This window comes from Phasianus colchicus, chromosome Z (genome assembly GCF_987193195.1).
Source record: "Phasianus colchicus chromosome Z, bPhaCol1.hap1.1, whole genome shotgun sequence".
Lineage (NCBI taxonomy): Eukaryota > Metazoa > Chordata > Aves > Galliformes > Phasianidae > Phasianus > Phasianus colchicus.
This window is the reverse complement of record NC_143476.1, coordinates 24,135,295-24,159,391: the sequence shown is the minus strand read 5'-3', so window position 1 is coordinate 24,159,391 and position 24,097 is coordinate 24,135,295. Positions and strand designations below refer to the sequence as shown.

At 40.8% G+C, this 24,097-nt stretch overlaps 1 protein-coding gene across 7 annotated transcripts in view; it reads left to right on the top strand.

Moving 5' to 3' along the window:
• The window catches only part of NRG1 (neuregulin 1), a 448,079-nt gene that overhangs the window by 398,549 nt on the left and 25,433 nt on the right, over nt 1–24,097 (top strand). For all 7 annotated transcript variants that reach the window (XM_090131419.1, XM_031609379.2, XM_031609381.2 and 4 more), the window contains one exon: nt 22,559–22,688. In XM_090131419.1, the coding sequence (XP_089987545.1) occupies nt 22,559–22,688 (130 nt within the window). The remainder of the gene's footprint in view (nt 1–22,558; nt 22,689–24,097) is intronic.

Here is a 24,097-nt window from a genome sequence, read left to right as displayed (position 1 = left end):
TTTCTTTCATTCAGGACAGGCTTTTCCCCAGTGCTGCAATCAGCACTGCAGCAGCAAGCGTAGACAATCTCAAACTTTTCCTCCAGCTATCAAAGACGAGCTTGCAACCTCCATTTGTAGTTAAACCTGTTAGCAAAGAGCTTGCTCAAAGGAAGTGGCTAATGATGCATGGGTCAGCATTGAGAACTTCACTTTGGACAGTGGAAAAGGTTACCTTCTATGAACAACTGCGCCCACAGAGGAGTCAGAGTGGGAGTTGGATTGCATCTGAAAATGGGTCCCAGTAGTGGAAAGTGGCTGCTATAAGATCTTTGGAAAAGTCTGTCTCCGTTTTATTATTTGATTCTTTACTGCTACAAGATTTGATTTCCAATGAAGGTCAAAGTCAAGCTAATTTTCTTCTGTTTTGTTCAAATTCCGCTTTCTAAAGGCAAAGCAATCTCTTCTTAAAGCTAGAGAGAGGATGTTATCACTACTGGAAGTATTCTATTCTGAATAAGGCATAGATGGAAACAGATTAGAAAATCAATGTTGGAAATGTGGGAGGGAAGAAATCAAGGATCTCTTTTTCACTTCAGTATCATATATGGCATGAATCAGATTCCTGGGGAATTGTCACTTTGAGTAAGAAAGTTTGTTAAAGCATCTCCAGTAGTTTCCTATCTAGTGGCTGTTCTGGGGCCAGAGGTGTCAATAAGAAAATGACAAAGAAACAAACAACAAAGAACAAGATAAATACCTATTTGTAACCCAGACCATCCATAAGGAATCCCTGAGACTTCTGGAATGAGGAACATAAGTTAAGAGTTTCCCATTTAATCCTTTCCCTCTACTCTGAAAAAATATATTGTGTAGTCTGTTATGCCTTTCAGTGATAACTAGTTGGCTTTATCTTTGTTTTCTCCTGCTTTTCTCCTTGAAACTTTTGGATCAAAGGCATTGCTTATTTCCTTGCTGAAAGTTAAACCTTGGCCACAAGTAGGTCAGTCAAAATTTCAGTGTCTTGTGCGTGACAGTATTTGTACAGATCTGTTAGAGGAGAGTGTGTGGAATGGAACTATTTCTCATGATTCACACTGGACAGAACTGGAAATTAATACATGATTCAGGGAAAAAAAATAAGAAAAAGAAAAAAAAGAAAACAGCCTCTTAGGGGACTGTGAAAAAGGTAGGCTGGATGCAGAAAAACAGACCATGGAGGCAGATCTATTCCAACAGCCCTCTGTGTCAGTTCCCTTTCCGTTATGTTAGCCTGTCTGAGCTGACACAGGACAGAAATGTAACCAGCCCAACTGTCCGTTTCCCAGGGAGAAATCCAGAGCCACACTGCTCATTCACAGTCTTGGTCTTTGTTCAGGACTCACAAGCATTTTCCCTGCCTCTACTACTGTCTCTCTATCTATCCTTGCTTCTGAACTTTAATTTGGTCCAGTCACTTTGGATTCTAAGTCCCTTTGGGGTGAGTCTACACTTGTGTTGCAGGCATTTTTGAAATAGGAATGGCTTATTCCACTTGTACCTCAGTTCAGTATTATTTTTGTTTTTTTTTTAAATCCAAACAAGGAGCTCTTCTGCATACCCTGTTGTGCTCAAGGACCAACTACGTATATTATGAAATGTATGAATCAGAATGGGAAAGCTATAGGGAAAATGTTGCAATGCCTTCATATAAATTGGTGGTACATTTTTGATGGAGTGCTGCCTGCTGCTTCATTTTGTGAATGGAATAGCAGAAGTAGACAGGGATCCAGCAAGGAGTTGAAACAGCAAGCAGCTTGGAAAAACTCTCCGTGTTTATCGTGAGATTGGAGCTGAAGGATTTGGGGGGACATAATGGGAAGAGTATGATATTAAAAATGGACTTGAGAAGGTCAGCAGGAGATTCTGCTCCCTTTTTACACTGACACAAAGGCTTGGTCACACTGTTTGATGGGGTAAAAGCTGATCAGTAGTAGTTAAACAGTTGATCTTGTTGCCACGGGAAATCATTGGATTGAAATCAGAATGATGCTTTGGTGGATTTGCTTTCTGTGCATGAGATTGTCATGAAAGCCTTGGAATTGCTCAAGGAAACCATTGGTTTTTCTTGTTGGAACTATTTGTGTGGTAATGGCACAAGCAGCAATATCTATCCAGATTCCAGTTCTTCACCAAAACAAGAATATAGGCCAAGGCCCATAGCTGAAGAGGGAGATTTCTCTCACACAGTCCAGGAAACAATGCAGATGAGACAGGTCAGCAGAAGGAAACATTTTAGCTAGGGAGCTAGATAGATGGAGTCTCTGGCTAACCTATCTGGTTATCAGAAACCAAGCATACTGGGGTCCTCCAGGCCACTCGACAGCATCACAAGGCAAAAATGGCAGCTTTCCAATGGCAACCAGCCAGATGCTTCCAGACAGACAGAAATGCACCACAATAGCGCAGACCTTTTTCACCTTCAGTCTCACAGCAGACAAGCAGGAGGACCTCCTAGATCTACCTGGTACCTTGTTCGCCAGCCCTTGCAGAGCAGAGGGTCTTCTGAAGGTGGCAGGGCAGCCCACTGAGCAGAAGAGGGAAACTGCAGGGGTGGATAATAATGGCAGTCCTCCTCCAGGGCCAGTCTACATTTTTACTGCCAGGTGATGCTCAGACCTCACTGACATGTCTTCTATTTCCAACCTTCCTTCCTGCAGGTGCACTACTGAAGTAATGGGGCAGAAAGTGGTCTGGGGGGAGCAGTGAGACTCAGACACTAACTCAGTGCTCCAGATTGAAGGGGTTGTATTACTACTAATGAACATCCCTTGACACCCAGAGAGCAGTCCTGGGTACCCAGGGCTCCAGATTAGCAGGGAGAACAGCCCCAGCTGGGGTGGAAGCTGATGATGCCTGTGTCACAAACTGTGCTCCAAAAAGGACTGTGCTTTCCATTACTGTGCTCTCCTCCCATCATGCTTGTCTTCTTCTCAGGAAATACAAGTCTCTCTGGATGATTACAGCCTGGCCCCGTACTGATAACAATGAGTGGGTTTGCTCCCAACAGTGTGGGTCCAGGACAGGAACAGATGCAACTAGACTTTCATTCTAAAAAATGAAACAGGCAAGATGTTAAAGCTTGAAACCTGACTCTTTACAGGTGGATTTGAATGAGAAATGCTCACTGTTTCTCCAGATACTAATAAGTGTTGACAACGTAAAAATGAGGCATTCTTGCCCATTTGTTGCAGCCTAACTCCAGGCTTTCCAGGTTTTTGAATATAATAGCACAGATCTTTTACACTGTTCCCTTTTTACTCTGCTGGACTGAGACTGTCTGCAACTGATATCAAATAGCCTATTTTGGATGCTGTAACAAGAGATAGCTTTTTGATTGTTTGTTTTTATTTTTATTTTTAAATATTGTGCTCTTCTTGCTTGTGGTTTTTAAACAGTTTTTCAGATCAGAGGAGAAAACTTTCAGTGTGTCTTATCAACACATGGAACATATGATCTCAGAAAGTAAAGCAGAGAGACTAAGAAGGACAAATTAAACATAACACAGAAAACCTTCTAATAGACAGAATCTGAAGTAGATAGTCTAAGCAGAGTGAAACAAATGGTACAGTAACACAGTGAGACAAATGGTACCTCCAGTGCAATTCTGACATATACTTGTGATTTATGGCCATCTTGCTCATAATCTTGAAGTACATTGGTCCTTTCAGGAATTTTTCCTTTTATATGTATCTGTGTTTTTCCTTTATATGAATCTATATACTTCTAATGCTTCTGTACTCTTCTGAAAAAGCCAGCAATAGAATAGACAGTTCTGTATGCTGACTGTGACAGCTTCTGCCAATGGAAGCCTGAGAATTAGGAGGGCATTGAACCCACTCTGGTGTTGCTCAGTTAGACATTGTTTGCACAGCACAGTTAACACCCGTTAAGGCAACCACAGCTATGTTTTCTCCCATTCCCCCCTCCCTGCCTCAGCCCCAGGTTTTTAACTTCCTCGAGTTTCAGATATTCAGAAGCTAGGAAGAATAAAACAAATAATGGACTAGATGTCCCACTGCTTTGCTTCAATGTTTTGGGACTAATATGTCAGACCTTTTTTTTTGTTGCCCCACTGATGCTCTGGCTGTGACTGTGTTCTATGTCAGCTGATACAACACTACCTGTATTCTACCTTGGCAGCACAGGAGTGATGTCCTCCTATATATCAGCTGATGGCTTCTTGCAGCTGAATCAGGTTTGTTATTAGATCAGGAGTAAAAGACAGTTGAGTCAATAAACTTTTGGATTCTGGTTATTGTTGCCTCTATTTCTGCATAGCAGGGCTGGGTAGCTCAGAGACACCTGGCACTCTGGGCACTGGGCTTCTGCCCTTTTGAAGTTAACCAGTTTGCTATCTTTCATCTGTTTTATGCAGGACAAATGAGGCAAACTGAAGCCCCTGAAATCCTTAAATAAAATTATTTTTTCTCTTAGAAGTCCATTGTAACAGGTCTGAAAAGTTGTTTTTTCTCAGCAGAAGAGCTTGTGTTTATTCACCCTTAACAGCCAGCATTTTAACAGTGAATCCAGATGGTTTCAGAGTTTCTTGCAGCTGGTGGAGGCATACCTGGAGTTTGATTTAGGAAGGTTGTGGTGAGCTCACCAGAGTGCCATTAGTCCACCTTTGCTGTATGGCCCCCTTTGCCTAAGCGAACCACTTCTGCTCTGCCTGTTGAGCCGTCTTCCGAAAGACAACATCAGGTGCTTGCACAACACTCTACAAGCTGGTCCCAGCAGTGTCCTTGCACAAAGATCTCCCATTGTCCATGTAGGAACTGTTGTCCTTCCCCTTTTGCTGCTGATGAAATGTCTTAGCACTGTATGCAAAGGTACCCAGGGTCAGGAAAGGGAATTCCCATATGCGTTTTCTTCTGAGGCCTTTGTCTGTAAGAGGAGTAGGAGAAAGGCTCTAGAGCTATATCATAAGCATAATTCCCTCCCCACAGGGCCTGGGGCCAGCACTGGATGCTCTTTGTGCGTGGAGGAATTGGCATCTTCTCTCTTTGAGCTTCCCTTCCACCATAGCCTCCACCACACTTGTTCAGCACTTTTAGGGCATCTCCACAGAGGCACATGATAATGGGAAGGTGAGTGGAGGAAGGATGTAGTTTCATCTGCTTCTGCTGCTACCCAGGAGGAATGAGGTTGTCTCAGCCACTGTCTCATCTGGCTCTAGCAGTATCCCATCTATTGCACATGGCAGGAAAATTTCTTCCTTCTCTTCAGAATCCAGTACCTTCAAAGGCAGTTTGTCCACTGCAGTAGAGGAGATTAGGCCCAGATTTGGTCTAATCTGAATTAAGTGCATGCAGTCATAAGGAGGGCTTTTTGTGGGCCTGTTAACAAGTTGGAAAATGGAACTCTGACAGCAATCACAGCATAAAGCCTCTGCATCCTCATGGGAACCTTAGAAAAGGCTCCTTTTTCTTAACATTCCAGAGTCGGGATGTGCTGTAGCTGCAACAAAACATCTTTAGAATCACCTCAGTGAGCTGAAGCTGCATGGAAATCAGAAGGAAAGGAGGGAGAAAAAGGAAGAGCTGTCAAGATAGTACAATGTTTATTTCACAAAGATCAGGGTGGATTCATTTATTGCCGTTGAATACCCAAATGTTCATTTGTCCAAATTCATTGATCAGCTCAGTTACACAAAACCTGTCAGTTCCAGAGCTTAGCGTCAGGGCCTCAAAACCTTTGGAAGCTTGCCATCAGATTTCCACATCTCATAAATCTCAGATCCTTCCCTGAAAACAGCTGCAATGAGAAATGCTCACATCTCTGTTTTGAATGGAAGTCTGAAAAATTTGTAATAGATTAATTAACAAAAGTAACAAGCTCCTGCCAGTCCCTCTGATTTCAGTGAAAACTTTTCGTACTCAGCACCTGTGAAAAATGTACTATATGGTGACATGGCTTAATGGAATAAATATATAGGTACAAACAGAATTAAGAGTAATGGTGAATTTTGGAAAATTCGCATCACGTTTGAAATTGTGCTTTTTTTTTTTTTTTTTTTGTAGTAGTAGTAGTGTGCTGATTCTAAAGAATGATGGGATTGATCCAGATTTATGAGCAGGGAATAGGGAATTGTATGTGATGTGTGATTTCACATGGTTGAATGTCCACCTGGAAGTAGGCAGTAGACCAAACAGTTTAGTTTTAATGCTCCAAGGGACAAAAATAACAATCACATGCAAAGGATCTGAGGATCTGTAAGTCTTGGGATCCATACGCACATTTTTCTTCCCTGTGTATGTCTTTTCCTTTTCAGGGCTTGATGACCCTTCAAAACAGAAGTACTTACAGCACTGCAGTGCAGTCTGTTTTACATATTGGTTGTAAGATTAATGGCTGAACATACTCCTTAGGAAATTATTAAAAAAAAAAAAACAAAACAGAATTACAGACATGCTATAAATGGTCAGAGATGTGTCTTCTACCTACTCATTCTTTGTTACATGTGTAAGTATCTTCTATACCTAATTCCATGAGCAAATAATTTCTTCAGGTATTTAAGTTACCATACACTCTCTGCTTCCTGTCACTGACCAGAAAGCATGTGACCAACTTCAAAATTTCACTTGATTATTCTGCCTTCATTGTTTTAAAGCCTGCCTTCTCTAAGATGATCAAGGCAGACAATCGTCTGGTTACATGTTTGTTTGTTCTGGGTATTACTTTTACTATATTCTGGGAAAAGAATACTATATTCTAAGAAAAAAGATTACCATATTCTTTGCAAAAGAAAAGATACAGCCTTCTAAAAATATATATATAGAAAAGAATGTAAGGGTACTGCTTACATAGATCTTTTTGAAAAATAAAGGATACCTGACCCTGGCTAATGGTGTGTCCCCTCATGAGCCTAGTGGCTGCAGAAATGACACTGCCCCAAGTAAATTGTGCCCCAAGTCTTTTAAGGAGGAACAGTGTTATATTTAGAAATACGGAAAAGTTTTGCAACTGGAAAGATAGTAGTGATGAAACTGCTGCAGTCCTGTTAACTGCTTTTCATCACCGAAAGCAGCAGGACCAGCATCTCTGAGCTGCTCGCTGAGACATGACTCTAGGCAGAGTTTTTCTAGGCACTTAAGAAATGTCTGTCTGGACTACAGTTTTGTACAGTGTTGAAGCCCAAATGTTAATTACCGTTATTATTTAGCAAACTGGAAAAGTAGATTTCTTACTTCACATTCCTTAATTCTTTGACTGGTGATAGGGATAGGGATAGGGATAGGGATAGGGATAGGGATAGGGATAGGGATAGGGATAGGGATAGGGATAGGGATAGGGATAGGGATAGGTTGGTTTGGCAGGTGATTTAGCTCTGATAATTGTATCACTTTTCTTGCCCTTTATTTCTTGGTAGTTTCCTCTCACGATCTTCCTGTTACTGATTGACTCTACTGAAAATCCAGGGAAACCTAGTCCAGGGCTGTGGAAAGGAAACCAACAAGTAATTTGAATCTCCAAGTTTTGGTGCAAAACAATGACTTCTATATTAGGAAAAACAAAAACAAAAAAAGGAAAGGAAAGAAAAAACCCACAAACAATTAGGCTGCTGAAGTCCCAGCAAAATGGATGACTGACTTCAAAAACACTTTAAAAGACTTCGTATTGGACTAAGCTTCCCTTTGTGACCCTTTATTTAACACCAAGAGCATGTTTTGCATCAAAATATAATAGACCTGTCTGTTGAGAGCAGTCTAGGAGAGAAGCCAGGCACACTAGAAAATGCAGGGGATGCAATTACTGATGTCTCTGGTTACTGTGTCAGAGTTGCTCCTGTGCAAAAACCCCTGAACCTCCATTAGTCAACTGGATTAGACTTCTCCTGCCCTCCAGAAAAATGTGTGCCATGAGATAAGGCAAGAGGACAGCCCTGTTCATATTGTTCAAAGGAAAGTTTTATGCATCTGCACCTTCTCGAGCCCAACAAGTGAGTTGCTGCCATGCACAGCACTAGCATGTGGGACAGCAGGCTGCATTCATCCAAGTCTGGTGATTCTGGAGCTCCACATCATCCTTGCTGGCCTTATGTCTTGCAAGGACAGTGATGTAAACCAGGGTGGGCAGAAAAACTGATATTGCAGGCTATGTGGAGGATGAGAGGGAAGGAAGATGCTGAGGAAAGAAGGCTCAGACAGACAGGGTTGCTGGTCTGGCACAGTCTGGAATGAGCTGTTTGCAGGGAAGGCAAAAGATATCTGAATAGAAAAGGGGAAAATACTGTGATCTGTAGGACCACTGCTGCAACAGTGAGAGCCAGGCTTGGACTTCTGCTCTGTAGGAGTCAGGAGAAGCATCATTTTAGGCAGCTGTAATTCTTTTTCAGCCTCTAGAAACAGAGTGTAGATGACAAATTGCAGACTATTATAAAGCCAAAGACGAAATCCCTGAAACTTGTTTTTTTCCCATTTTTATCTCAAAGCGATAACCTCTTCCATTTATTTCTCTGATGTGACACACTCCACCAGAATATGTGTGAAAGATGGAAGGTAATGAATGGCATCCTGTTCTCACTCATTTATAAAATGTGTCTGCTATTGACTTGAGGCCAAACACTGATCTCAGTTACAAGAAGACAGACTCAGGGTAATTGCACTAAGAGCTCACGCTGTGGCATTTAAACTCAGATTTTAGAAAGAAACTTCTGAGTCTTTTGGGTACTTCCATTCTCAGAGTCCCTGCTTCAGGTCAGCCTTCATGGATTATTAGCCCAGCCTGTCTGAAGAGCAGGCCAACTCAAGGGGTCTTGAACTGCTCCACCCAAAACCAGTAGTTTATTTACTGCTGTTTATCATGCTTATATATTTTATCTGCAGAGGAACCACTTGGGTCCAGTTGGGCTATCCCAACTGAGCACAAAATGAGTAAAAACAGAAAGCATTTTCTGTACAATTTCTTGACAAATAACTATCGTTACTTTTCAGACATGTTTAATTTTGCTCTCTCCAATAAGAATCCATGTCACCAACAGCATGTACTGCAGAGCTATGATAGACACATGTGGGGCACACACCACACAGGAGCTGTATTTTTTGAAAATCTAATCTATTCTGATAATTATTCAGTTCAAAGCATTTTTTTCTCTTTTTAAAAGACTTTCATGTAGTATATTTAATCACAATTAGGAACAAAATTCTTATTGTTTTCACTGTGACTGGTAGAATTAAAATTATTTTCCATTGAAATAGAGAAATATATTCTAAATATAGATCTATCTTTTTTTTCCAGCTTCTTTCAAATCCTTCTTAAAATAGTATATATCCATATTAACAGATACCTACTGATTTCTTGAAATCTTCTCTTTAGTTTTCATTACTCATTTTGGGGAAATAATTCTTTCAAAATGTAAAATGTTCTTCATGCTTTTGAGAGCACAAAATTGTTTAGTATGGTCATCAGGCTCTTTGAACTTCGAGTTTTGTAAAATGCATGAAAGATTTTTTCATTTTATTTTTTATAACATTATCTGGATATCTCTTTGATACTCAAATTTATTCTGATCAGCATCAGTAATGTAGGAAGAATCCCTTGCAGCATATTTCTGAAAGACTGCACAAATCTAACAAACCAAAACAAAAAAAGAAGTCTTACTGTCAGAAGTTAAGCAAATATATTTCACATTAGACTTCATTTGATTTTATTATCCATGATATAAGTCAGTTCTTTATATAGAGCTACCATACACTGATTCAGAATACTTTTCCCCAAATGTGCATGTTTTAAGCTATACTGATTGTATAATCTTTGCTTGCATCCCTACCTAAGATGGAAGATTTTTGTCTATGCTCAAATTCATTAATTTCCTTTCGGACAGCCACAGTCTGTTTAATTCAAATAACTACTCTAAGCCTTAGGAGCATTAACAAAAGACGGTGCTCAAAGAAACACTCTTCATTATGCATGTAAATAAAACCAGATAAATCATGTGAAAAACATCCGTGAGGAGAATGACCCACTCTCTGTTTCTCAGTGGGATCGCTTTCTCATTTCAATCAAGTCATAAGTGACTGTGGCAGATAAATCCTCCTGGCCCATTTGCCCTTTTCTCTGAAAGCAGACTCCTTGCACAGTAAAATGCAATTTCATCCCACTCGGTGAGTTTCATAAATGCTATAGAAATTAATGGCACACAGGGTCAATTGCTACAGTGCTGGGAGAGTAAAAGATTGCACAGAAACTGTAACGGAGCCCATCACTGGCATACTACCAAGCCAAGACTTCTATTTAATCAGTTTTAAGTCAAACTCCTTGCGTATTTCATTGGTGGATTCTCTTTGAGTCATTACTACCATTACATTGTGACTTCAGGTAAGGAAAAAACAAGGTTTTGGTGGAATGAAGCAAGATGTGTTGGGTAAATTGAGGGTGCTAATTAGTGTACTCTCCAAACCAAATACAACCGCCACAGCAGTATTCATCATTCATGCTTTTTGTTGTCCTGCTGACCAAGGTTAAATAAAGCAGACGGCTTTCATACTACATATTGGGCTACAGCTTGATACATCCTCACTAGATAAAGAGAGGGGAAGGGTGACATGAGCTTCTGATTTAACAGGGAAGTTGAAAAAGATAGTAAGTCAGCTTTGCTTGGCTGTAACAGAATACCTCAAAGAAAATGAAAATCACCGTTTTGCCCTGAGATACTCAAATACCGTCTTGTCTGCATTGACCTTGAAATATTTTCCATTGAGGAAATGCATACTGTGGAAGACAGCACTTATACAGGCTGGGCTTAGGCTAGAATTACTTTTATTATTTTACCTTCACAAGCCTCCATCCTATGGACCTTACTTAATGTGTAATGATGCAAATGGGCAGGAGAGACTGTGGAGAGGACAGAGGGATGTGCTTGTTCCATTAGCACTTGTGGCACAGGGAGCTGGCACATTAGGGGCACTTGCCATAGGGCCATAGCCACGAGGCTACAGCCACGAGGCCTGTAAATGTCAGGCTGGCACTTGACTCCTTTCCTCCACATGCCCCTCAGCCCCAGAGAAAATCAGCCAATGACTTTGGTCCTGTAGAAAGGCTCAACATAGTCTAAATATCCCTCGGACAGGAAAAATGAGTTGTTTCTGAAATTATCACCACTTCCCATGGGTAGTGGTAGGTAATTTGTTCCTTGCATTTCACTCTGGGTACAGCAGCTGAGGATCCTGTGAAAACCATACTTAAAGGCAGTTTTTGCAGCAGATTGCGCCATTTCTCAGACTCCAGTAAAATGCTGTTGCAGAGCTAGCAGCATGCAATGTTAGCATAATTCCTACAGCATTTTGTTTCTTTCTTCAAGCTACATTTTAGCTTTCACATGAAATGAAAAGGAAAAAGCCTAATGTCTTAGTTTGCAATACTGCATAAGCTCAAAGGCTGGGAAGCAAGAAACCAGCAAAAACACTGAGTATATGAGCAGAATGTTTTACATCATTCTGCTGTTCTCTTTCTAAAATTATCTTGAGATTCTGAGGGCTTGACTCAGGGCTCTTGAATGTCATAACCCATGATTCTTCTTGCTTTGGCTCATGCTGCGGGACAACATTTTAAAATAAATGCTAAGCCTACAACTTCCATAAATTCAGAAGAGCTCTCGCACTGCTTCTGTCAAATATTTTCCTAATGCTTTTACCTTGAGCACTTGATATCTTTCTCTCTCACTGTTCTGTACTAAATGATTGTCTTGTTCTGGGGACTTCAGGAATTTGTCTTTGTTCCTCACTTGAGATCTAAAGTGGAAAAGACTGACACATCTGCCCAAAAAACATGGTATGTGAAACACATTCTAAAAGGTAGAATCCCCATCTAGCTCCATCAGGCTAGGGTTGTCATTTGGACTTCGTTAATTTTTTTGGCTGAGATGTTTTGCTGTCAGACAGTATGATAGGGGCAGCCCTTGGGATCTCCTCTGTGGGACTGTGGATGGCAGTTTACACAGACAGGACAGGCAGGACGCCTTTACTTAGCAATTTCTCTTTTGTGGAGCATCCTTGTGGAGCAGAAAATCTTGGTTGTCAAGATGCAGAATTTACCTTTGTTCTTTGGTATTCTTGATGTTTAATGGTATCACCACCTCTGTGTAACTTCTTGATCTTTACATGTCCCATTAACTCTCTGCATTTCTGGCTAGTGTTCTCCTTGACATTAGTACACAGTAGCATCTGTGCTGTCTTTACAGTAACAGAAACAATTGATATTAACAAAGAGCCCCTTCTTAGCTGAAGAGTGAGGACCAAGAATGGCACTGGCATAGCAAGAATTATTTACACTGAAAAGAGAGCTTCAACAGGGTGAGATTTTTTTGGTCAGATTTTTTTTCCTGATATGACTAGAAGGACAATAAGTGACTATATGTGCAGTATTGCCACACATCCTCTCTCAATGAAACAAAGAAGTTGGCTTTCTGCTGAAAGTAAGATAGGACTGCAAGCTCTCCTTCAATCTGACATTGCCTCTTGCAAAGAGGGAGACTCCCACTCAGGGAGCTGGACCTTTTCTCATTCCTACAGATCCATTGCTTTTGTAGGTCTGTGTCTGCACAAATACATGAGTATGCCAGTGACTCCATTAGCACAGCAATCTGATGGCATTTCATTATAAATCTGATTTTTGACAGATTTATAACCAGACTGTAGAAATTAACTGCTGGAGGAAATGTGCCATTTAGTCTCAACACAAACACATTTTATTTTTCTACATGTTGTGTTTTTTCATACCAGACTTTTTTAGTGAGTAGAAAAATAACATTATGCTTGTTTTAATGTACTTCTCTTAAAGTGAAAAAAAAACAACAACAACATTTTCATAAACATTTCAAAACTGTCTGACACAATCACATGTTTATCGCATAGTCCTCTATGACATTTTTTGAGATCAGGTACCAATTAGATGACAGTCAGTATATCAGTACATTAACATATAGCTTCAGTGAAGAAATTGCAGATGAATAAAATAAGGTTAGCAGGTAAATAAAATAAAGTGCCACATAAACCAGTGCTGTTGATAGATGGAAGGCAGCCCTCCCTACTGCAACAAATATACTGCTGTTTATTTTTATAAGACTGAGCTGATTGCAGATATTAAGGACAGCACCCAATGATTCTACAGTAATCTGTGGTTTTGCCATGGCACGTGGCCAGTGAGCCCAAGGTAAAGTGCTGTACACCTCTCACTACAAATGGAGAGGCTCATGAGCAAACACTAACTCTCCTACTCTGTCAGTTAGGACTTGTGCAACGTGACACAACAGTAGCTCAGTACCTGCCTCAGAAAAGCCTTGAAATTAGATAATTGTTAATAATCTTTTCCCTTTCCAAGTGAATCCACTTCAAAACCCTTCACTATCAATACAAGTAGGGTCTGTTCTGATGGGACAAGGGGAAATGGTTTCAAAGCAAACTAGGGGATAGTTAGGTCGGATATAAGGAAGAAGTTTTTTACAATAAGAAGGGCAAGGACCTTTGAGGAACTGAAGGAGAACCTACCTTTCATGAACCCATTCTGCCCAGGCCTGATCCCCTAGCACATGCCATGTGATCTCCCTCAAAACAGGCGGTCAGTTGGACTGGATGATTTTAGAAGTCGTTTCCAACCTTGGTGATTCTATAATTCTGTGATTCTATTCTATGAGGCACTGGCACAGGTTGTCCAGAGAGGTGATGGATGCCACCCCCCCAGAGACTCTCAAGGTCAGGCTGGATGGGGCTCTGAGCACCTGATCTAGATGTAGGTGTCCCTGTTCACTGCAGAGAAGTTGGATTAAATGGCCTTTAAGGTTCCTTCCAACTCAAGCTACTCTATTATTCTATGATTCTATGTAAACAGAAAGGCACAGTTTCTGGAAGTAGTTGAGCTGTCATGAAAGCTAGATATTGATGGAGATCCTGCCTAGGCACTGTCTTCCAGACCATTGCTGTGCTTGTGAGCTAGCTGGCTTCCACAGCCATTCAGAGAGGTCCTGGGCAGAGGGGGCAGTAATTACAGGTAGCTTATACTGGAGACAGTCTGAGTTAGTGGCCAATAAAGCTGTGGCTGCTAACAGTTTGCGCCATCCTTTGAAGTCTATTGGAGTTAAGTCTCACTTAGACCTACAGCCTGCAGTTCAGAAAATAAGTAGATAAATAAATAAATAAATAAATAATTTCCACATTTATTTCAGGCTAGTTTCACAGTTTCATACTTCCTATATGGAACTAGTTTCCTCTGCCGTAGAAAGCACTTTCTTTGATAGGAATCTCAAGTGCTTTGACAGTTTGCTATAAAAGTGCCCTACTTGCAGAGTCTAGAGGATCTCGCTGTAAGCAAAGCACCTGCTAATGTTGTTCTCTACCGCTGTCCTCTGGAGAGAGAAATTCCAAGCAGGAAAATGTGAAGTCTGTGTTTTTCAGAAAAGGCAGTCCCATGACTGTGTTGGCGGATAGCAGAGTGAAAATTGCTTGTGCACCACCCACAGAAGATTTTTCTCCTTGGTCTCAGTGAGTAACTCTGTAACAGACCAGGAAGCTGACTCCTCCAGCAAAACCTGCATAGGAGACCCAGTAGTTCTTTCTAACAGTTTCTCACACCTTTTTCAAATTGAATAGTTGATGATTGTATCTCAGAACTTGTTTTGATTTGTAAAGCACGTCAAAAAAAAAAAAAAAAAAATCAAAGTAATTCTGACAAATACATTCAAACTTCAGTGCATTAAGAAGGAGAGTGTCTGTGATAAGTGTTACTGTTCGTACTTATCTCCCATATTTGCCTGTCCTATTGGACGACTTTTCTAGTAATGCTTTCTTATTATAGATGTCTAAGAGATACTTGGCAACTTGTGAGAAATCTTTTGTGTTTTCGGAGTGAAGTTGCATTTGCCATATCTTTCGCTCAGAAATGGAGGTGTATTTCTACTCCAATCTGTATTTCAAAGAGTATATACCAAAAGCTCTTGTTACACAGGAAGGGCTAATCCCTGCTACTCCGCTGTACCTCTCCTGAATCCTGAAGTGGATTAAAGAGAGTGGTTAAAGAGACTGAGATGTTACTCCTCAGGGCTATCATATCCCCTATGAAGCAAAGGGCTGCTGAAGAAGGAGAGTATTAGATGATTTGGGACTTGGAAGGAGTAGAGGGGCATACTCTTAACAACTCTGCAGATAGGCTTCAAAATCAATTAAAGCATGTTTAATTCTGCAATTAGTAAACTAGTAAATGTTCTTCTCTGCAGAGTATGCAACAGAAGACAGATTAATGCCTGCTTGAACATTCGGACTGGACTTTCAGAAATACTCAGGCAGAGGCTGCAGACACAGATCCCTTTTGCAGACCTGGGACATTTTAGTGGACAATTTTTTCTTTTAACTAATCCGAACACTTAAGGCACGGTGCTGAAATTCATTCTTTTCCAGTAAAACTTTTTAAAGATAACAAGAAAAAGCATGGAAGCTGATGTGACTTTAAATTAAGCAGGTGCTTGGGTGCTCTCTTGAATTTGAGCATACACGCTCAGTTTTAAGTAAATTCTTGCTGAAATACTTTCCTGAAGTAGGGTTCCTGGCAATATAGGATTATCAAATTGACTTTGCATGAAATATCATTTGTGCTTGAAAGCTTGCTGGATTCTTTTCATAAGTTGTTGAATAGTCTTTACAGTCCCTGCATTTCTGTGAGTAGATAGGGCTGAGAAGTGGAGAGACGATGCACTTATCTGCAGAGGTATAATTGTACTACTTGGAATTAATAAGAAAAATCTTTATAGAGAAAAGAGGAACAAGAACAGATTTTGAGTCACAATGTTATAATGGGATTTAAGTATTTAAATACTCGATGTGATAAGGAAATATGCAGTATTGCTACGTACTAATCAGGACAAACTTCATGGTGACAGGCAGAACCTGTAATACAGTCTTCTGCCACAGTAACTGTCAGGAGTGGGTAGACAGCCCTGCTACTTGAACTAACTAGTGAGAGTTAGATCTTTTGTTTCAGTGATTGAATGTGATTTGTAGCATTAGTGAACTCCGTGGCTGACATGCAAGGAAAGTGTCAAATGTTGGCCAGAGAAGGGAAAAATCCAGATTTTGCATTCCAAGGCCATGCAAAACCTGCAGTTGGATTTGGACAGCTGACAGGCCCTAGGACACCTTAAGGATTCTTGCACAGTTCTGTGAAGGCAATTGTCTTAATAATTATGATAGGCTTTGTGTCTGTCCTTTTGGTTTTGTCAAAGTTCTTCATTTTTTTTAATTAAAAATCTTCTTTAGTTAAAAGCAATGTGTACAGTTGTTTGGTCTAAGCAGAAATGATGTTCTTCATATCTTGATATGAATGTCACTACTGTGTATAGCATTTGAGACTTCAGAAAAAAAGCCAAGATTCCCTGGTTTACTAGTTAAGTCCATTTCATTTTCCTATCAGCCTCTCTATTAGGTCAGTACCTCTGTATCTTATTCTTCATGATGTATGAAATAATCTGCTTATTTGGGAAGGAGAGGTGCCAGCCATCTCTCCACCATCTCAGTATACCACCCTGCCTGATCTCACGGGTGAACACTTCCATCTCATAAGAGAGGAGAAATATTGCTCCAAACTCACAACATTTTCATGGGGTTATTTGATTTTCTAGGAATTACTGCTGTCATGGATGATGCAAAGGTTTCCACGGAATATGAATTAACATGTGAGAATGTACTTGCATTTGTTTCCCTTATACCCCTTACAAACAGGGTCTCAGTGTGAGGCACAGGGCAGGCACTGCATGCCTGAGGACGTTCATGAAGCTGTCCTGAATTTCTAGCCCAGTGGGTTACTTACCTAACCTTGGTGCACAGAGACCATGGAGAAGCGCAGCATGCAGCCTCTCAACGTGAGCCAGGACTATTTCACTATGGCTAGTTGGCCACCCAGGCTTTTCCTCATTGTGGGATGCTCTCCAGTGCAGCACCACATAAGATAAAGTTTGTTATCGTGACAGTAACATTCAGTCCCTTATCTGCCATCTCCTTTAATCTAAGGTCTGTAAATTTTCAGACCCCCTCACTCATTTCTGGCAGTTTCAGGGATATTCAAGAATCCCCCAGTAGCAAAGACTTTCCCCTATCTATCTGTCAGTTCATCATTCCTGGTTTTAGGCCTGTTTTTCCTGCACTGGTTCCTTCTATGCACATTTCCTCTGCGTCCTCTTTCCATTTCATGCTGCCCATTCCTGCCACACACATACTTTCCTCTCAGTACCCCCTAGCCTGTCACTGCCTCCTGTTTCGCCACTCATGTCTGCCCTCCCTGGGTGGGGAATATTTTCCACAGGCTCTTCCAGACATCTTGCAGACCCTTATCGCGTTGACCAAAGGTGGAAGTTGACATCCTTCATGGCAATGGAAAAACATGCTTTGTCTGGGAGCCCAGTTTTAACCACGTCTCTCTTTGCACCCTTGTTCTCTTACACAATCCACATTCCCTTCCCTTTTCTAAAAACAAAAACAAAAACAAAAACAAAAAAACGGAATGCAGTGTGCACATGCACTTGCTAGGAAAGACAAACTTGCATCCCACCCAGTGCTTGTGTTCAGAGCAGTAATTGTGTTACCTCACAGACAGCTTGTGAGCTGTGTGCATCTCTGTCCATCTTTTCTCCCATCTCAAAATTACATGAAGCAAACAAAGATTTTTCCTTGTCAGGCTGCCTTTAGCATGTGTGCATGTGTCACCTCTCGACCCTCTGTGGTGAGCCAGACGCTGTGCAGGTCTTACTGTCACGAGCCTGCCAACTAGGTCAGTCTGCTGGCCTATCAGGGAGGAAGTGATCTGGTGCAGTGAAATAAGTGTCTGCCTTTTGTTTTTCTGGTTTTTGGGTGTTGGTTTCTTTTTTTTTGGGGGGGGGGGGTGGGGTGGGGAAGGGGTTGTTGGGGTTGTTGTTGTTATTTTTTTGCTTTGCTTTGCTTTGCTAAGCTTGGATTCATGAGGGGAAGCCACTGCTGAATCTGATTCAGGACTCATAGAGAGAAGGAGGACATACTGCTGTGGTTCAGCAAGAGTTTATATGCTCTCAGCCTTTCCTGAAGTTTCTATCTTGCAGACCCAGCAATTTCCTGTTTCCTTCTTGCTGGTTCTGATCTTTATAGAGATAGTGCCGGAGTAAGAAAGCGTTGTCTGAAGCCCAGAGAGTAATTCCCCTAACTTACAAGTGCTCAGTTCCAGCTTCTGGCAAAACAGCAGGCTTCTTGAATGATCTCATGTGAAGGTCCAAGGAATCTGTTTTAGTGCATGTTGTTTCTGAGGACTGAGGCTAAAAAAAAATAATAACTGGGTTCAACAGAGAGTTTATAACAGCCAATGTATTGCATCATCAAAGCAATGTGAAAAATTCTGAGCAGCCTTATGAAATGGACCAGAAATGCCTCCAATAGAGTTTAGAATTTTTTTCCTGAGTTTCTTTCATGGGTTTCATCATAGTAACGCTTTCGTTGCTATGAACTACAAGTAAGCTTTGCTCTACCCTTAGTTTCAGAAAACAGGAACAAGCAGGAGTATGTTTTATTCCTGCCTAGTATTCTGTTCTTTTTTTGTTCATAAAATGAGACTGGAAGGGCTTCTGTCTGCAGTCCACTGAGGTAGCACATTTATATGTGGCCTTCCAGTGAGAATGGCAAACATTCCTTTGTCTGCAGATGACACTTGACTTCATCTACCTTTGGTCATAAGCATCTCATTTGTCACCTTGTGGGGCTTTGAGTGTGTCCTCTGAGTTTACACCAGCTTTGCAGAAACTCAATTCAAGGAGGCATGGATTCTATTCTGTTTAGGTTGCAAAGTTGTTCCTTCTCAGTCTGTACTCAGAGATCCCTTAGGACTCCTTCCAGAATCTAAGCCTGGGAGTCCACTGCTATAGCCACTGTATTTCAGAGGGGGTCTTTGGAAAGCAAGATAGAGAAAGAGAATGCATTTATCTATTTCAGAACAGAAACGGGTCAGAGATCCCCCAGGTAAGCTCAGAATTGTGTGAAGTGATGTCTGCCTGATGTGAAATAATCTTAAGTTAGTTGTACAGCAATAGTTCATGTTTCAGAGTACTTTTTAAAAGATGCTATAGCTGTTTCTCTTTTCCTTAAAAGCTTTGGGCAGTTCTCTTAGGTGGGAGCAGATCTCATTATTCTTCACTGCTAGGTGAATATTTGTATTAGCAGAGACTTTATTCAAACTGCCTGCAGTTGCTTTTTAAGGATGGCATTTCTGCATTTAGGGAAAAAAAGAAGAGAGAGAGAGAGAGAGAGAGAGAGAGAGAGAGAGAGAGAGAGAGAGAGAGAATGCACTGCTTTTAGATGTTAACTTACGCATGACATTTTCAAATTTCATTCTAGCCTGTAATTTACCCTTTAAGTGTTAGTTAGGGGTTTGGTACAGAACAGCAGAACATACCAGCTTTGCTAGTTTTTACTTGTATAGCTGAAGGAAGCATTACAGAAGAGAAAGGAGGTATGAATTTTGGCTAGGTGGATAAAGAACAACGCAGAGATATGTGGTCTGCAGCTGTGCTTTACCTCACCCCTGCAGGTCATTCCCAATATATGTTCTCCAAGCCCCTGTCTGCTACAGAACTATGGAAATGCACTGTTTTAGGAGTAGTTATGGGCTGTATGAAATGGGCTCTGATGAACACCTGCTCCCAAACACCACATTTCTTCCGTTATGTGGCTTTCAGTGAAACCCAAAACCACAGTTAGTGTTTCTTGTTTAATTTGCAAAATAGACTTACAGTGAGTACACTGAATGCTGGCTTTATGCCATAAAAACTATGCATTCTTTGCAAAGAAAAACTAATACTAGAATTAATTCTCACTGGGGACTTTTTTCCTCCCCTCATCCCATGCAGTTACGAAGCTCAGGCAGATTGGGACTGTGGTGCTAGTGGATCAGTAATGCAGAGAAAATTATTGTGCAAGATTTATACGACAGTTTTGAACGTGTGATGCCAAAAATGAAGGGTAGAGGCACTCCTCACAAATACGTGTAAAGCCTTTGTATCATGGGATTTTCTGAGAGCTGCAGATTATTCCCATCTCTTGTAATCAGTTCAGAGCAATTGCTGTTATCCCAAGCTCACTGACATCAGCTTGGAAATAACTGTTACTTTGAAACTACACAGTGATCTGAAGTTGATTGAACTTCTGCTTAAAGAAAAGCTGTAAGCAAGACAGAGAAGACAATTATAGATAGCTACAAGCCCACTTGCTGCTGTATCTACCTTCATAATTCAATTTCAAACATTCCATTAGCCAGCAGCATAGCAATATGGGTTTTTGGCAGAAACACTGCAGACAGTATTGTGGGGTTTTTTTTCCTCCCAAATCAATGCGTTAGCTTTCCAAGTTCAAGGACATCCTCAGAGTGTTTGTCTCTCTAATATTTTAACGAAGTGAAAGGACACAGTTAAGCATGTGCTGTGAGTACGGATAAGTTTAAAAGTGAGTTCACCTGTTACAACTCATGTTTCTTACTGTACAGATGGAATTCACTCACCCAGGTTTCATCATACCTGTGTTCATGTTACGCCATATCGTGTCATGTCAGACATCTCCTTTTGAGCAAGTAATCTAGGGTTTCTAGGGTTTTTCTAAGCCAGTGAAGAAGGAAAGGCTCCTCCATAAGATGAATTACCCAGCCTAAGATTTGTGTCAAGGATGTGGTCAACCCACGGATTTAAGGCATAGACAATCCTTCACCGCTGAGCTGATGGCAATTGTGTTGGCCAGCCTTTTGTCAACAAAGTCTTGTTCAACCCAGGCTAGTTGAAAGAGTATCAGACTACTTTTAAAACATGACCCCTTTTCCTGCTTGTAGACAAGGTATAAATTTATCCTGGTCTGAGAGGTTATACATCATGCTTCGAGGAGCCAGGAGAAAGGAATGTGTTATTCTGAGGATTGAGTACTTCATGCTTGCATTTCATTAGGCCACAGTCTAGATGAGGATCTAGTGAGATATGACACAATGGGTGGCTACAAGGGTGAGAAGCAGAGAGAACTTGAGTTTTGGAAGGGCTTTTTTTGGAGCCCTGTCAGCCTGTTGGAGGAAAACACCCCATACAAACAGGGCATTGTAGAAAACATAAAAAGAGGCTGGCATACGGTGATGGATGGCAAAGTAGAGAAAAGGATGAGAGGCAATGTCTGTACAGGCAGACAGGATTTGGATGGAGCAATAGCGAGGAATTTAAATATATTGGAAACTCATATCTCATTGAAACAAGATAGCTAAACCATTGAAGAGATGGTGCCCGCCACAGCGGCCTGTTCTCCCAAGTGCAGAATTCCAAAAATGCAGTTCACCTTGTAAGATAACGAGAAATGCATGAAAAACAAATGTGGCAGGGACTACTTCATCCTTATTCTCAGAAATAACTCAAAATGCATAAGTGATGCTTGCTAATAGCCAATCTATTAAAAGCATGTTTTCTTTGGATTCTGTGTTTGAGGCAAATGGTAGAAAGTGATGCATCATGTAGCACAAACACGCCTCTTGGGTGCTTTTGTGTTGGAAAATGCTTTGACTATCACACAACTTTTGTGTAGGCATTTGCAGCTTTCTAGTCAGCTCCAGTAGATTAAATCATCATTTCGCCTCAGGGCAGAAGCTATATTTCAGAAATAATAAAACTAGGATTTGTTTAAAACTGTAAGAAAATTTCTTAATTCTGTAAGTCTGGACCCAGACAAACAAAGACCATACAGAAATCACCTCCGTCTTTAATAGATGGCAGACAGTGACGTCAGTTAGTTTTAGCCATTCAGAAATTAGGGAAAATTCTCAAGGCCTTAAGCTTGCTCTGCAGTCAGTGTGGAGAGATGACACAATAATGGGGTGTTTATCCCACCTGCTGGGAGGATAAGGTGAGTGGCTTTGTGTGGGCTGTGGAGAGAGCCTTACCACTAAATTGTGAATCAAACCTGAATGATTTGCCACAAGTCACATAACCCATCAGTGGTATGGTTCCTGAGTTGGGAAATGACCAGCATCCATGCTAGAAGCTCTAAATACTACCCCCTTTTGGTAGTATTTAGAGTAAAACATATCCAAACTGTGGTGTTACTGCACCAGAGATTGTGACTTGGGTGTCTGCAGCAGTAGCCTAGCAGCCGTATGCCTGACTTACGTTTAACCATGCTCACAGAAGCAGTTTTGCAGTCACATGGCTTTAATGAAAATCACTTGAACTATTCACACAATTTAAATAACTGCATGTAAGTCATACAGTCTAATTTAATAAAGTATACCTGAGTGTTGCAGAAATCAAAGGTTGTTTGATGGACTGGATCTAGAGAAATGCTGCCTTCCCCATAGGCTGGGTGTGGGATACCTCCCTGAGGTATGCATTTGAACCCCGCTTGGTGCGTTTATCAGCAAAAAATGGTGTCTAATACTTGTGGGGGCAGTAGATAAGAGAGTTCACTGACATGTCAGATCCACCCTGGACTTACCTCTTCCCTCACATACAAATACACTTACCAGACAGTAGGAAAGTTTAAGCCATTCTCATCTGAATTTTCTCTCTTGTCTTTTGCAGCCACTTCCACGTCTACAACCGGGACAAGTCATCTCACAAAATGTGACATAAAGCAGAAAGCCTTCTGTGTAAATGGGGGAGAGTGTTACATGGTCAAAGACCTCCCAAACCCTCCACGATACCTATGCAGGTAAGAAATCCTGTGTTCTTATTTTGGTGGAACCACCAGGTTCTATAAATACTTTTTCCTTAAAGGTGCACCTGAAAAATTTCTTCTCTTAGACTTGTGGCATGAGGTATTTCTTCATTCTAAATATCTGGATATGAGGCATGTGTGAGGCTAACCAAGTAATCTTCCCATGGCTTAAAAGGCACAGCAAGCCTTATTGATGTATACCTGGCATGAAGTAACACAATTTAAGTTTGTAACGTTAGATATAATGAAAAGATGCTGTAAACTAAATACACTACAAAGTCAAAAAATGTGTGCATCAGATAAGTGCTCTTTCTACAGGACAAAAAGTGGTTTATGTTTATTGTCTGCTCTAATAACTGAACATTTTCTGATAAGAATGTATTCTCAATTGGAGTTTTCACTGTTGTGTCAAATGCATAAAAAGAAAAAATGTTCTGGCAGTTTGTGGAAGTTACTACTTCATATGAGGATTTTGATTCAAGCAATCTTAGGAACATAAACTGTATGTGCTTGTGCATTTCTTCTCAAGGTCTGGCCTGCTCTGTAAAAGGCTGTTGCAGTGACCCATTAGTTTGGAAAGATTCTAGTGAGAAGTACAGTGCTGGAGTATACACTTCCTGCCTGGTAGCACATCATGTAGTATTTACTTTTGGAGATAAATCAGTCTTAGCATGTTACTGCTTCTCTCTGACTTCAGAGGGAAATCAGCATCTAATATCTTAGGTCTATCAGGACTGACTGGAAAGTGGGCACTTTTGTGAAGATATTGCAGCTTTTCAGACAGACAAGAGACAGCTTTCAGTAGAATCTTTTGTCTGCTGTAACTGCATAGAATTTCAGACATCCTTGACTAAAAATCAAATGACAGTACTTGGAAAGAAGATTCTGATAGGTGAGTTACCAGAAGGTCTGTGATGCTTTCATTAGGTGAGAAAGCCATAGGTTGCATGGCACTGTTGTTAATTTAAAAAATAATAATAATCTATGATGTTTGCTTCACATGTAAGTTTTTGTTTGTTTTATAGATTGATGTTTTCTGGACTTTATGAGCTTTGTTTTGCTTTGGCTTTCACGGATTGCGCCATTGCCAAAAGTGATGAATATTTCATTGATTTTAAAATAGTTTTTAGCTAAAGTGAATATGGAACAGTTACTAGCTCTGGTGGACTGGATAGCAGAGAGAAAAAAAGGTTGTGTTGATGTACTCTTGATTGTGTCACATCAACAGGACAAGATGAGCAGTGTGATGTGGTTCTTCTGGGTATGTACCAGAGCCTACCTGCTTGTTTCTACTTTCTGTCTTAACACCACTCAAGAAAATCCAGGGCAGCAGAGCTCAGCATCTACCAGATTTGCTACTAATTAGCATTATCTTGACAATTTTCAGTTGTTTAGGAAAGTTT